This window comes from Hippopotamus amphibius, chromosome 1 (assembly GCF_030028045.1).
Source record: "Hippopotamus amphibius kiboko isolate mHipAmp2 chromosome 1, mHipAmp2.hap2, whole genome shotgun sequence".
Classification (NCBI taxonomy): Eukaryota; Metazoa; Chordata; class Mammalia; order Artiodactyla; family Hippopotamidae; genus Hippopotamus; species Hippopotamus amphibius.
The window spans coordinates 47,870,604-47,885,684 of NC_080186.1; the positions used below are offsets into that span (position 1 = coordinate 47,870,604).

Here is a 15,081-nt window from a genome sequence, read left to right on the forward strand (position 1 = left end):
ATCAACTCTTAATCAAGTGTGAGATATTATTACAAAGATATGATTTCTAGCATCAACCAAAAGAAAATCTGTGACTCTCAAAACATTTTAGAGGTATTGTCGAGGTGGGTTGGAATCAGCCCATCCCTGAGCACTTCTGGGGGCTTATTAGATGCCAAGCCTTGTAAATCCAAGAAATGACTTCATAAGTTTGCAGGATAACTGGAAGAACAGACCGAGAAATTGACAATTACTATGGTGCACTAAATAGTATGCTATAGGGAAGCATGGGGATGCCTTGAGGGACGCACGGGGATGCTGCGGGGACATAGATACAGGGCCCTTGGGAGTAAGGGAATGTTTTCTAGAGCTGAGTGGGAGGAACTTTCTAGTCAGAGCGAATAACACATGCAAAGGCACAGAGGTACTTGCGCTCTTCTTCTCAGGGGGTTGGGAAGAAGCATGCATTTTAATGGACACACAGGAGCACCTAGGGGGCAGGGAAGTTAGCCGACATTTCCCAGCTCATCCAGTCTCAGACAGAACAATCATCTTCTCCAATGGTATGGCCTGAAATAGACTATATGATTCTTCCTTTCCCTTCTGAGGCTCTTTGAGGGCAACCAACGTAGCAAAGCAACATAGCACATAGATCACAGTAACCTGAATGGCATTTGTTTGCTGCATAGAGATAAATAATGCATTACACCTGCTGTTTTCCACCTGATGCTTTTCATCTGAGGAATGACAGAGACTTGCTGATTCTGGCACCTCAGAAATAAGGCTGCCTTGTTCTGCCTCGGAGCCACAGGGATGCAGCATCTCCACGGAGTTATGAAGACAGGTCTCACACCTGCACCACAGCCCAGGCCAGGTGTGAAACAAGCAGTAGACATGGTGGCCAGAGACGTGTCCCCTGGGCTTCTGGCCTGTCAGGCAGGCACAACAGCTCCTCTGGGGACCAGACTAGAGTGGGAAGGACCCCAAGGGTCTCCCAGTACTTCCTGGACTGTTTTGCATCTCCCTCTTTTCCATGCTGGAGTTCAGACCATGTTGGCCTTTCTGAGCAGAGCCTTGCTGCTGCGGACACAAGGCCTCCCCATGGCCTCCCTTTGCTCTCAATGTTCTCCTCACTTTGTCTGGCTAATCCCTACTCATCCTTTCAACTTGCCTCTGCTGTCCTTCCTCTGACCCCTAAGGAAGACTGCCCCGGCCTTGCTGCCTTCTTTCAAAGTCCTTGTCATAAAGTATAAGAATTATCAGCTTACCTGTCCATGTCTGCATACTTGGCTGTAAGTTCACTGACAGCGAACACTCCCCTTAGCCCTCCTTACTTCCTAGATGCTCGGCACACAATAAGAAATCATTAAGGATGTACCCAAGTTATCTCAAATGTTCCTCAGGTGTTCTGCTGTGTTTCTTAAAGTTTCAGAGTCTTGGCTTTAAAGGAGCTCTTAAAAGATCTCTTGCTAATGTTGCAAACCCTTCTACTCACAAGCAAGTAGCCAGCTTCCGCTTGGGACCCTCCAGATATGGGGAGCTCACTGCCTCATGAAACAAATCCTATCTCCTTGGCCTCTGAGCGTTGTGGTGATTTACCTTATGTTGAGCCTAAATCTATCTCCCTGTAGCATCTTCCTTTCTGGTCCTAGTCCTTGTGCTTGTATCCACACAAGCCTAATTCCTCTTCCTCAAGACAACCCTCTGGAGAGCTGAATCTTGTTCTACTGACCTCTCTTAAAGAGAAACCTCTCCTTCCTTGTTCAGGTAAACATCCTGCATCCCCTCAAACATTCCCCAAAGGGTTTGGCTTTAAATTTATTCACCCTCATGCCATTCTTATTCAGTCATTCCCCATTTTCTTCTTTTTTTTTTAATCTTATTGCAGTGAGGACACTTAACATGAGATCTACTCTTGTAACAAATGTTTCATTGCACAATATGAAATTCTTAACTATAGGGACAATATCGTACAGCAGATCTCCAGAATTTACTCATCTTGCTTAGTTGAGACTTTATGCCCATTGATGAGCAACTCCTCATCCCCCGCCCCAACCCCCAGCAACCACAATTCTATGCTCTGCTTCTATGAATATGACTAGTTTATATCCCTCATATTAAGTGGAATCATGCAGTAATTTGCTTCTTTCACTTAGCATAACGTCCTCCAGGTTCATCCACGTTGTTGCATAGGCAGGATGTCCTTCTTTTTAAATGCTGTGTGATGTCCAGTGAATGTTCTGTTTTCTTATCTCCTTTTAAAAGTGTGGCTCCCAGAACTTGGCACCAGGTTCTGGGTTTCTCTAACCTGCGCAGAGGGAGTGAGGTTGTCTCTGCCTTCACTTCCCTGGGTATGGTCTTCACCTGGCCTTTTTTAACCCGGCTTCATTGCCCTACTGAGCTGAAAGTAATCTCAAATTCTTGGGCCTTTTGTTCTGCGAAGCTGGCTTGCTCTCTTACTGTGCTCATGCACTTGATATTTTATCCCCAAGACAGGATGTTACAACTTTCCCAAGTCTCATTTTGCTATGTTTGGTCTGTCTGTCCATCAGCCCTTTGAGGGCTTTTTGGATCCTGATTTTTTTTCTAGTCTCTTCCTCTGGGTAGATACAATGAGCCTGGCTGCTAAGTCCATATCCAAGGCATTGACAAAGGTATTGACTAGGATAGGATGGTGGCCAGCTTTCTGTGACAGGCCACTGGAGGTTCTCTGTAGGACCATGGTACTCAATATCTCATCCCAGATGCACTGCATAGGCTTCATCTGGGATGCTTGTTTAAAAACACAGATTGCTGATTACTCAGAAATACAGAATCAGAATGGATAGAGGTGGGGCCCAGTAACCTGTGTTTTAAATAAGCCCTCCAGATGATCTCAATATGTAGCCAGGTTTAACAAACATCAACTCCAGTTTACTGAGTACAAAAGTCTAAAACAAATGCTAGTTTGATCTGGTCCAAAGCTGACATCTAAGGAGTCAGGCTGATGGGACAGGTGGGAACCCTGGCAGAGCACTGCCTGGTCCTACAGACTGTCCACCCATGCCATGCGCCCATCTGGGCAAGTGCTACACGATTGCTCCAGACCTTTTTCTGCTCCTCTTCTCACCCTCTCCTCTGCTTTTTGCGTTTGTCTCTCTGGTTCTGCATCTTGCCTTCTAATACCAGTTTCAAGCCCTGGATTTTGGCATCATGTTTAACCTCCCCCACCCCTACCCCAGCTTACTGGTCTTGGTTTCCCATGGGTGCTCTGTAGACGGCTGTGATTTAGCAGCTCCCTTTGCCTCTGGTGAGAGACTCCTCTTCCGGCCCCGGTCTATTGAAATGAGCACATCTCTGGATCCAATTGAGTCTTCATTGACTATATTGCCCCACACCTGTTATCTTCTCAAGGACAGGACCTTACTTACTCAGATTTGCATCATATTCATATTAGTTTTATTATCGTGGTATCTACCTTGTCCAACACACAATGCATTGGGGATGGTACATAGTAGATGCTCACTAAATTTTTCAGCAGAATTTAGTCTGATGCAATAACTAAAATTAGTGAACATACCGCTAATTCTTGTGAGACAGACAAGTTTGAATTTCAGCTCCACTGTTCTTTTTAGCTCTGTGGTCTTGGGCAAGATAATCTTTATGAACCAAGGGCATCACAAGTAAACATGAGAAATACGGGGCAAGTGTCTAAGGATACTTTTAGCTCTCATACTGTACAGTTCTTAAGTCACGGACCTCGCCTTGCTGGCTGATACCCTCCTTCAGGAGAGTACCCTCGGGAGGCGATTCTTTGCAGTCAAGCTGTGCTGCTGGAATCAAGCTGGAAGTCTCTTCTTCCAGCAGTGCATGACACGCTGTCGGCAGACCCTTCACGAGCATAATCACTCCACAGGCATCCTCCAGCCCCCACTAATCAGCCCATCCCGTCACTTTAATTCGGCAGCACTCCACCACTCACCTAAGTGATCACTCTGGCTTCTGCCCAGTGAATTCCTTTCATCCACTTTTGTTTATCACTGTTGAAGCATTTTTTAATCAAAACAATTAAATATGCTAAATCTTCCTCAATCAGTAGTACGTTAAAAATTAAAAGTACTTGAACGGAAATGGCAGAAGCAGCCCTGTGCTTGGTGCTGAGTGCTGGTGCTCAAAGCATCACGTCTCCCAGGCACTCAGCGCGGAGTTATTCAGAAACTGCTGCGCACAGCGGCACAGAGAGCTGCAGCCGAGAGGGCCTGGGGGATGAGCAAGTCCAGCGCCTTCTCTCCATATATGGGAAACTGAGGCCCAGTGAGATCATGCTCCTTTTCTAAGCTCATACAGGCTTTCAGGGGCTGGGATGTGTTTCGTTTTACTTAAAAAATATAAATTTTGTATATATTTAAGGTATACACCATGATGACGATACATATAAAGTGAAATGATTGTACAGTTAGGCTAGTTAACATATCTTCTCCTCACATAGCTATATGTGTGATGAGAGTAACTGCAATCTACTCCCTTTGCAAATTTCCAGTATTGAATACAATATTATTGATATTAACCATAGTTGTCAGGCTGTATATTAGGTCTCTAGGCTTATTCCTCCTACATAACTGCACCTTTGTGCAGCATCTCCCCTTTCCCCCACCTCCTCGCCCCGGGCAACCACCGTTCTATGCTCTGCTTCTATACATTTGACTTTTGTAGAGTTCACATATAAGTAAGATCATGGAGGTTTTTTTTTTTTTCCTTTTTTGCATATGGCTTATTTCACTTAGCATAATGTCCTCTAGTTTCATCCACGTTGTTGCAAATGGCAGGATCTCTTTATGTTTTAAGCCTGAATAACTATTTTATATATATATGGGATATATATATATACACACACAGTATATACATGGAATATATATAGGGTATATATGTGGGATATAGAGAGTATATACATATATACACACAATTTTATATATAATAATTATATATATTGGTTAATATATATATGAATTTTATTTATATATTATATATAATTGTATATAAAATTCACATATATATTAACCAATATATATAATTATATATATAATAATTTTTTTATCCATTCATCTGAGTGATTGGGATTTGAATTCAGGATTCCTGACTTCTAAGGTTCTTTCCATCAGAAGCCCTTACCAAATGACTCTTGGCATTCATTTATTCACTTTTTTCATTCATCAGTCATTTATTCTGAGAATATTTACTGAGCTCCTCCCCCATGGCAGACTTCGTGCTGCTAGGCTGACAAGAGAGTGGTGAATAAGATGCCAGTCCTTGACCCCACAGAGTTTGCAGTTTCGTGGGAATGATGGCAAGTAAACTTGCTGCCCGATACTCCCCTGAAAATATTGAATCTAATCCTTAGCTTAATTGAATTACAACCTAAATTACTTTTCCTTTGTGGTTGCCAGAATAATACACTGACTGGTCGTAATTACTGTATAATTGGATATAACTATTGTATAGTGAAAAGTAATGTTAGGTTGAAAATGAAAACTCCAGTTCATAACCTTCAGAAGGCTTTAGCTACAGAGGAATTTAAACTCTGCAGCAATGGTCAATATCTTGCTGCAGTCTACTTTTCTAGCCTTATATCATCAGCTGACCAAGGATTGGAAATCCAGCTCTGTTCACTTACAGGTTGTGGGGTTGGGGAAAAATGATGTTATTCTTTTGAGAATCATGTTCCTCACTGGCAAAATGCAGATTCCTCAGCAGCTCCTCAGATATAGACAGAGACGGAGACAGCTAATGTGGGCTTCACAGTTCTCATGGGGTCAGAAGTCAGGCAGCCTCCCCACAGAGATCTATCCATTTTACATCACTCTGGCCTCTCTGGGGTACAAAGAGGACCTGGAAAAAAGGAATTGGGACAAATATTATTCTTCAGGCCCAAACAAAGCACATGGTTAGCTCTGAATAAAGAGGAAAGTATTCTGATCCAAAATGCTTCATGGAAGAAATGATATTTGAATTGGAGCTTGAGTAGACTTTAGAAAGACAGTGAAAAAGGAGCGAAGAAGGGGCAACATATGCAAAATTGGTGCCAACCTTGGGCCAGGCACTGTGCTAGGTGCAGGGGGGTGCAGAGATGGATGACATAGAATCACTGTCTTAAGGAGGCTCTGTGGAGAATGTGCAAAGGAAAGGGAACAAGCGCTTTTGACCAACTAGTGTGTGCAATACACATTCCTTCTCATTTCAAGAATATATGCATTGGACCATAGAGAAGAGAACACTGAAACTGGATTAAAGAACTGGAATTTCAACCCAGATCACTTAGAATGCAAAATAAAAGCTAGCTTTTACTACTGTGAGCTAGTGAGCTGGAACTACTACTATGAGCTGGTTTTACCATATTCACTGTCTTTCAGCATCTCAGCATTCTGTGTTTCTCTGCTTCCTGTTGCAGGTGTTACCAGCCATGAAATTGAGACCTGCTTTGGAGGATCTTTTGGCATCGACTATGAGATTACAGATGAAACACGAGTTGAAGGACGTTTATCAGGAGAAGCTTGTAAAAAGCTTGGAGGTGGTGAAATGGGCAAGTATTTAGTAATGGGCTTCCCAAAAGGAAAAGCCAGATTTTTCCCTTGGACACAAAATCACGACATGTACACTATTCCCCCCTGCCCCCACCCCAGTTGATTCCATTTCAGTCAATGGTCATACTGCATATCTGCTGAAAGCCCAAACCATTGACCTGTAGTGGCCCTATTTTGAATTCTGCATGGGCTGAGATCACCTTAGAAATATTTGACTTGGTATGGTGCACCCTCCTAGATTTCAAGCCCTAGACAAAGATCTAAGTAAGAGCTGGGATGAAAGGAATGTGCAGGCAGAACCTGGAAAGTTGACTGTTGAGATGAAGTCCCATCAGGTACAGGCCAGTGGGAGGAAACAAGTTTGCTGAGAGAGAAAAATGTGGTTACCAAGTCCAAGCTCAAAGAATAATTATTAGAGAAAGACTGTACAAGAATATTTCGTAACATCTCCTGCACAGGTCACTACGAGTGTTCATGTCTTTATTCATTTATTCAACATGTACTGAGTACTTTTTTCCAGGTGGGAGACACAGAGAATGCAGGGATGATGGAATAGTTTATAGTATAGTGGATGAGTAGATGAGGTTCAGTTACTCCCATTGCATTGGGCTACTCATGTCTCAGGGCCTTAAGTCAAATCCTTCTTCTCTCTGATGCCCTTCCCTCCTCCCTCCATTTACCTGCCAAAATTCATCCATTCTTCTAGATAAATCACCTTTTTTTCCTGACTACTTCCCCACCCCTACCATGGATCTGACCACATCTTTCTCTGCACCCCTACTGTGCACCCCTACTGAGAGAGAAATCTGTCATAGCACTTAGGATACTTGATTGAACCTATCTGGCATACAGTATGCACCAAGTAAACATCTGACTTGTGAAAGAATAAATGAATGAATGAATGTTCATCCATTTTCCCATCTTCTCCCTCCTCCATGCTGGGTTGGGCTGTCTTCCCAGGGTCTGCTTTAATCCAAAGGATGGGTCTATTTCCAAGTCTTGGTGCTTCTTTTCTGCCTTGTCCTGCTAGTTAACTGAGCAAGGTAGAAGAATGAGAGACCACTTAAACTTTGTTCCAAATATCATTAGTGGAGCTTGCCAACCAGTCCTCTGGCATTTTAGAAAATGAGCTAATGCGGTTATTCTCTCGATGGCAGACACCAACGAGAAGGCAGTGGGTGTGGAAGACATCATTTCTCTGGTGCGAGGTGGCAGCCCTGGCTGGGGCGGTGGCTTGACACAGGAGACGAGCATCATTACATACCGTTCCTGGGGGAGGTCATTAAAGTATAATCCTGTTGTTATTGATTTTGAGGTAAGTCTTTTCGCAGTTGAAGAAACTCTACGTCCACGAGGAATGAAAGTGAAGCAGAGCAGATCATTTCATATTTCTTATTATGAGCCCATCAAAGAACAAGATTAAATGTAACGGCACACTGAACTGGTGGCCTTCCGTCTAAATACAGGGATGTGTGACTCCAGGCTCAGGCCACAGGAGAGCTGGGATCACAAGCCTACTATCTGCTCAGGGCCTAGTTTTACACGAGTAGCCCCAGAATTTCTTCAGGATTAGGCCACCTTATAAAAATCACAACACACATACATAAAAGACTTTAAAAATCACATCTGTTAAGTTGGAGGTTGGCAAGCTTTTTCTGTAAAGCAGCAGATAGTAAATATTTTAGGTTTTGTGGGCCACATACAGTCCCTTTCATACAAGTTCTTCTACTTTTTTTTCTTTTGCAATCTTGTAAAAATGTAAAAATCATTCTTAGCTCAAAGGCCATACAAAAATAAGCTGTGGGCTGAGTGTGATTTCAAGCTATAGTTTGCTGCCCCTGCTCTAAATGATCTCATCTCAATGACCTCTGGTACAGATAGGATTCTCCCCATTGAAAAGATTAGGAAACTGAGGCTCCAAGTCATCAAGTGAATCATTTCAGGTCACAGAGAGCTCATATGCAGCAGTACCTGGATCCCAGACCTTTGGAATTCATGTCCAGTTCTCTCCGCTCTCTATCCTAGCACCATCCTTAAAGCCATGGTTCTCAGCCACTGGGGTCAATTTTGCTCCCCTAGGAGATACTTGGCAACGTCTGAAGATGTTTTTGATTGTCACAACTGAGAAGATGCTACAGGCATCTAGTTGGATGCTGCTAAACATCCCCCAATGCACAGGAAACAGCCCCACTGCAAAGAAATATCTGGCCCCTGGTGTCAATAGTGCCAAAGTTGAGAAAGCTTGCCTTAAATCTCTAACACCACGAAGAAAGTAAAATTGTATTCAAATTGCAAAGGAAGTGGATTGTTCTACCGGTATTGACACACTATTCAATTCATATGTAATGGCAGTCCATTAGGAAAAAAGAGCTGTATTTGGGGCTTTTAAGTAAAATATTACTGTTTTCTTGCCCATTTTCCCTGACACTTGCTCATTTTCTATATATAGTTAAAAATTCCAGGTGTGGATACATTCCTTCTCTTAAAATATATACCAACAGTTAAACCTAAAAATCTATTATAACACCCTCTTCTCTATGAAGAAAGAGGTCAGATGGATTAACCTTGATTTCATTTCTTCTCCAATAAGTAAGGGACCATTTTCACGCACCTGTAATTCACATAGGGTCTGAAAATTGCTATCATCAAGCTATTAGTGATTTGGGCAAAACTGTAAAATTGCTATCAGGAGTAATATATAAACTTTCATGGGCAAGAGGTGAGCTCTTTGTATGCCTTGAGCAAAACTTCCAAGGGGAAGACTGACATTCATGGTTTAGAGAAGACCCAACACAGTCTTTTGAGAAAGAGAGCCTAGGTTTGGGGTGAAAAAATATAGTTTGGCTCATGGGTTAGCCACCTTTTTGATGTTTGACCTTGGATGAGTTACTTCATTTTCTGAGCCCCAGTTTTCTAGTCTAGAATATGGGGATAATAAAATGTTACATCCCAAGGTTGGGGAGAGAGACGTGGTACTTAGTAAACGCCAGGTGAAGAAGCAGGTTTGTGGAGGTGAGTAAGCTGGCCAGATCTCAGTGCCGGGAAACGGCACAGCCCAACTGGAGACAAGACCGATGGACTCTGATGCTCATGACCCCTTCACAACCCAGGATGCCCCCTGGAAGGTTGGAATCGATGCATGAGGTCATTGGCAGGTCATAGGGTGGGGGGGTGACACAGCTAGAGCTGTGCTTTGAAAGGAAAATGCTCACAGAGGTATGAAGGATGAAGGAGAGACAGACAGACAGACAGACAGACAGACAGACAGACTGTGGACATGGAGAGGAGACCAATTAGGGAGCTATTTGGAACCTGATGCTCGGAGTGGAAAGAGTCTTATTCACTTGCCTATTCCAGAGCTTAGCAGTGCCTGTTTATGGCAGGTGCCTAGACTGAGTGAACATAGGAATCGTGCTATGTGATGATGCTGTTATGGTATATATTATTATATGTTATGTTATGTTGTTATGTTATGTTATGTTATGTTATATGTTATGTTATGTTATGTTGTTATGTTATGTTATGTTATGTTATAGTGTGTTGATATCATACTACTTGCCTTCTCTGACTCTTTCCTCTCATTTGTAAAATGGGAACAAGACCGTTGCCAATATCTTTTCAAACTCTAACATTTTAAGAATCATTCTCCATCCCTCTTCCCTCTTTAAGTCCCACAGCCCTTCCCAATCCCCTTCCTGAGAATTCAGGGATGAAAAAGGAGAGATGGGGGTCTGAGTGCTAACGTCCACTGGAAGGTCAAAGGGAAGTTGGCAGAGGTCCTGGCCTTCTCTGAAACTAAGAGTCTTCTTTAACCAGGGCAGCCCTTTCTGCACTGATTTCCTAACAGTGGGGCCAGATTCCCTGAACTTCCAGTAATGATCGTCTCCCCTTGGCTGGGGGCCCAGCCAGTCCTGACATGACCAGACTGGTGATCTCAGCCACAGCCCCTGGCCACAGGTCAAGGTTTGTTTGCCATGGGTCTTTCTGTACATATTTCCAGGAACCCATTCAAAGCATGGAGAGTGCCCTTACTGACCTCTGATTCTCGAGAAGTGAGTTTGCTCCAGTGGGGCTCAGTCCCATCTCTGAATAGCTCTGTGACTTTGGCAAATGCCTCCCATCTCAGACCCTCAGGTTACTCTCCTGTAAAATGACAGATCTGAAAAAGAGTTTTCATTTTATGATTATGTGTTAAAATATATAGCTTTATAAGCATGCTGAAGATAACCATATATACATACAATTTGAAAAATATAGGCTTTTTTTTTTACTACCATCACATCTAACTAATAAAAGTGATGCTTTATTTTATACTGTTCTTCCTCTTTGCAATGGTATCTCACATTTATTACTTCTTTAGATCCTCCCGTGAATTCTAAGAAGTAGGTTGTTATCCCCATTTTATAGATAACAGGGCTCAGGTTTGGGGGGGCAGTTATGAGTTCTGGGCCACACAGCTGGGAAATGAGAAGCATTTATTTAGCTTTGACTATGTGACAGGCTTTCCCCGTCTCTCAACCTTAACCCTCACAATAAATCTGGAGCGTAGGACTACTGTCCTCACTTTAAGAGGAGGAAGGAAGGCTTCATGTGTAACGGGACGGAGATCACACAGCTAGGAGTCGCAGAGCTGGGATCTGAAGCCAGATTTCCTAGCTCCAGAGTCAATGCTCTTTGCTACATCTACTTCCAACCAAGGGTTGACTTTGCCCCCCCACTTCACTTCACCCCACCCCCCAACCCCCACCTCAGGGGACATCTGACAATGTCAGGAATCAGTCCTGGTTTTCATGACTAGAGGGTACTGCTGGCATCTAGTGGATAGCAGCCAGCAATGCTGCTAAATACCCTACAGTGCAGAGGCCTGCCCGCCCCGCCAGCAAAGAATTGTCAAGCTGGAAATGCAATAGTGCTGAGGTTAAGAAACCCTAGACTACAGCCCTGCCTAGAATGGGTTGCTGCAAACGCAAAACTCCACCAACAGCCCCCACCTCCCCGAATACACACAGGCAAACACCACACTCACACCATCAGGGGCTGTGCTCAGCAGTGGCAACACAACTGTATCAAGGACTTTATTAATTTCTGCTTTGATGGTTGACAATAAAACACACACACACACATAAATACTTTATACTCTTCCCCGTTCCTAAAAGTGCTGGAGGGGGCAGATGTGTTGGCGCAGATAGCTTCTGGGCTCTTCCTCTGGGATCTGGGGACCACAGCTTTCAAAGTTAAGTAGGTCCATGTTCAGTGTGGTCCACTGTGTGGTCCTGAGCTGGTCACTCAAACTCTCTGAGCCTCTGCTTCTTCATCTGTGGGTTGGGGGATTTAGTATTTGCTTCGTAGAGTGGCTGTCAGGATCCAATACAGCGGGATAAAGTTGAGCATGTGGCTCTGTGCCTGGCATGTAGCAGGCCTTCCAGAAGTTGAAGGCTAGTTCTTGGGCTCCGGGAAGCTGGATAGATTCCAGGAAGGGGCCCTCTGTTCTTTTCGTGCAACAGTTGCAGCCCATCCATGAGATACTGCGGCACACGAACCTGGGGCCTCTGGAGACCAAGCGCCAGAACATGCAGCGAGCCTTGGACCAGTACCTGTTGGAATTCAACACCTGCCGCTGTGGGCCCTGCTTCAACAATGGGAAGCCCATCCTCGAGGGTACCAGCTGCACATGTCAGTGCCCGCTGGGTCGCCATGGCCTTGCCTGTGAGCACATGGAGTCAGAGGGTAAGACCTGGCATCCTTGCTCACGCTCTGGCCTATTCCAGCTTAGAGGGGCCAGCACAGAAAGGACCTTTGGGGTTCCCAGCCTCTCCGTTCTGTGCCCTCGCCCACTGCTCTAGGAACCCACATTCTGAGCTTTATGGCTGAACCCCTACACCTACTGGTTCTTATGCTTTCTCCTTGCCATTAGGACCCTCTCAGATGAGAACTGTTTTTTACTAAGGTGTATATGGACAACAGGACTCATTTCCAGAGGGATGTATTCCTTTCCTAGGGCTGCCATGACAAATTACCAAAAGCTGGGTGTCTTAAAGCAATGGAAATTTATTGTCTCACACTTCTGGAAGTTAGAAATCACAAATCCAGGTGTGTTGGCCATGTTGCTTGCTTCTGGAGGCTCTCTGGCAGAATCGGTTCTCTCTCCTAGCCTCTGGCATCTGTCAGCAACACCCAGCATTCCTTGGCTTGTAGCTGTGCCGTTCCAGTCTCTGCCTCTGTCTTCACAAGGTGTTCTCCATTCTACGTCTCTGTTTTCTCTTATTATAAAAACACTAGTCATTGGATGAGGACCTATCCTAATCCAACATGCCATTATCTTAACTTGATTTTATCTGCAAAGACCCTATATCCAAATAAGGTAACTTTCACAGTGGTGTTTGAACTTCAACCTATCTTTTGGGGGACACAATTCAACCCACTTCAAGGGATAAGTTGTCATTATAGCACAAAGAGTCATGACTAAAAACAAGGTTGGGGCAAGTAATGTAATGCTTAATGTTTCAACATTTAAACACATTAAGCTGCAACATAAACCAACTGGCACCAGAAAAGAAAGTTCTCAGACGAGGGTTAGAAAGCCACGTCCCTTAGAGATGAAGAAGTCTAAAAAACAAACGAAGTGCAGAGACCTGGGTGTGAATCTCAGCTTTTTCACTTATTTATTGAGACACTGGTTAATCATTTCTTCTTTCTGGGGCCTGTCTTTCTCATCTACGTTTCCCTTTAGCTCCAAGAATCTCTATGCATGTTCTAATCCCTGAGCTTCCAATTTTCCATGTATACTTGGTACATAGAATGACGGCAAAAATATGGGCTACCAAATCAATGTATAAATCAATCTCATTTGTCAACTGCAATGAAGGAAATGTAAAGGAAAAAAAGTCTGGATGGGTATATCTAAGGTTCTAGATAAAACAAACAAAGTGCAGGGTAGATGGGATAGGAGCCTGGTTATAAAATTAGATGATGGTGGCTTACAATTTTCTCAGTCATTCTAAATGAGAGACAGGATAGTATAGCTCTGGTATCAAATAGGCCTTCACGTCCCAGGGCTGCCAATTTGCATGTTGGGTGGACATCCCCTGTAAAAATGGGAATGGTATCAGTACCTGCATCACAGGTTGGGTTGAGGATTAAACCGGCTAACTTGTATGGCAAGCTCAATTCTAATAAGTAAGAAGAATAAAAAGCCCTGTTGGAAGAAGATCTGTCCTGGGTTGGTGCCACACCTAAACCCCTCCTTTGTGAGCTAAAGGGAGTACAAATTGGGTCCCAACAAGCTGCCTGGTATCCTGTAGGAGGAATTCTAAGTGAGGTGAGCCACGATGGTGAGTGGATTCCATAGTCCTTATGAAGGAGGATGCAGAGAACAAAAACCAAGCAGAACAATGACCAGGGCCAAGCCTGGTACAGTTTTCTCATGTGAAATGAAAAAAGGAACTGCCTGTTAGGTGGGTAAATTGGGAGAAACAAGGAAAACCACTCGGGGTTGATACTGCCCAGCTCCGGGGCCCAGGGATTCCTCGACTTTTCAAGCAGAGTTTGGATGTGGTTTCAGTCCCCATTTGCCTCCTTGGCCAGGAAACTTTCCAGCAGGTCCAAAGGTCAATGAACAGAAAGAGTAGCAAATTCCGTACCAGGCAATATTGCAACACCTTATGTGCATGAACTCCTTTATTCCCCCCAAAATGTGAGGAGGTAAATACTATTATCACCCCAATTCACAGATGAGGTCTTGGGGGCAGGAGGAAGGTGAGATAACTCCTGAGTCATCTAGCTGGGGAGTGTGGGAGCCAGGACTTGGACCAGGTGGTCTGATGTTAGGACCAAAGCTCTTAACTGTTACATTGTACTAATTTACATCCTAAGAGTCTGGAAATTTGGGGAACGGGGGTAGAAGATCTAAGATGATTGCACTATCATTTTGCAGAGTGAAGAGGGAGGGTACGGCCCAGGTCATGGGTATCAGGCTGACCTTGCTTAAAGGGACAGATGTGAGCTCTGCCTGGGTAATTAGAATTAGAGCATGTCAAGGGCCCTCAGAGCCAGTGACTTGTTTGCATCCCTGTCCACACAGCATAGAGCAAAGTGAACAGGGAGTGTGGGCTACCTAGAGATGCCACGCCAATGATCCAGTGCTGGGCTTGGTGGTGGCCATGCTGAGTCATATGTACACATGATGGGCACTGGAGAGGGGGACACAACACCAGTGACCTAGGGGGATGGCAGGGCGTAGTGGGCTGGGTCCTCCCAACCCCGTTTCTCCTGCAAGATTACATTCAGTCAGTTGCAGGCAGCTCCGGGGTGTTCCATTAACCTTGTTCCATGCCTGAGGGCTATGGACCTCGGGTGGCCTTGGGGCTATCAGACTGAACTTTCAGCCGGACGGAGATCAATCTGGCAAGGAAATCTAAGGCTGTGGAGTCAACCACCATGGAGACCCATTGATGTAGGTCCCCAGGGATTTTCCCAGCAAATCTTTGCCTGTAGAGACCAAGCCACAGAGGTGGGAGAAATAGAGAACCCTGCTGTGGCTGCCCCA

At 44.3% G+C, this 15,081-nt stretch overlaps 1 protein-coding gene across 1 annotated transcript in view; it reads left to right on the forward strand.

Moving 5' to 3' along the window:
* The window catches only part of C8A (complement C8 alpha chain), a 60,338-nt gene that overhangs the window by 43,472 nt on the left and 1,785 nt on the right, over positions 1–15,081 (forward strand). The window contains exons 8-10 of the mRNA XM_057711424.1: positions 6,404–6,535; positions 7,694–7,851; positions 12,041–12,263. Coding sequence (XP_057567407.1) covers positions 6,404–6,535; positions 7,694–7,851; positions 12,041–12,263 — 513 coding nt within the window. The remainder of the gene's footprint in view (positions 1–6,403; positions 6,536–7,693; positions 7,852–12,040; positions 12,264–15,081) is intronic.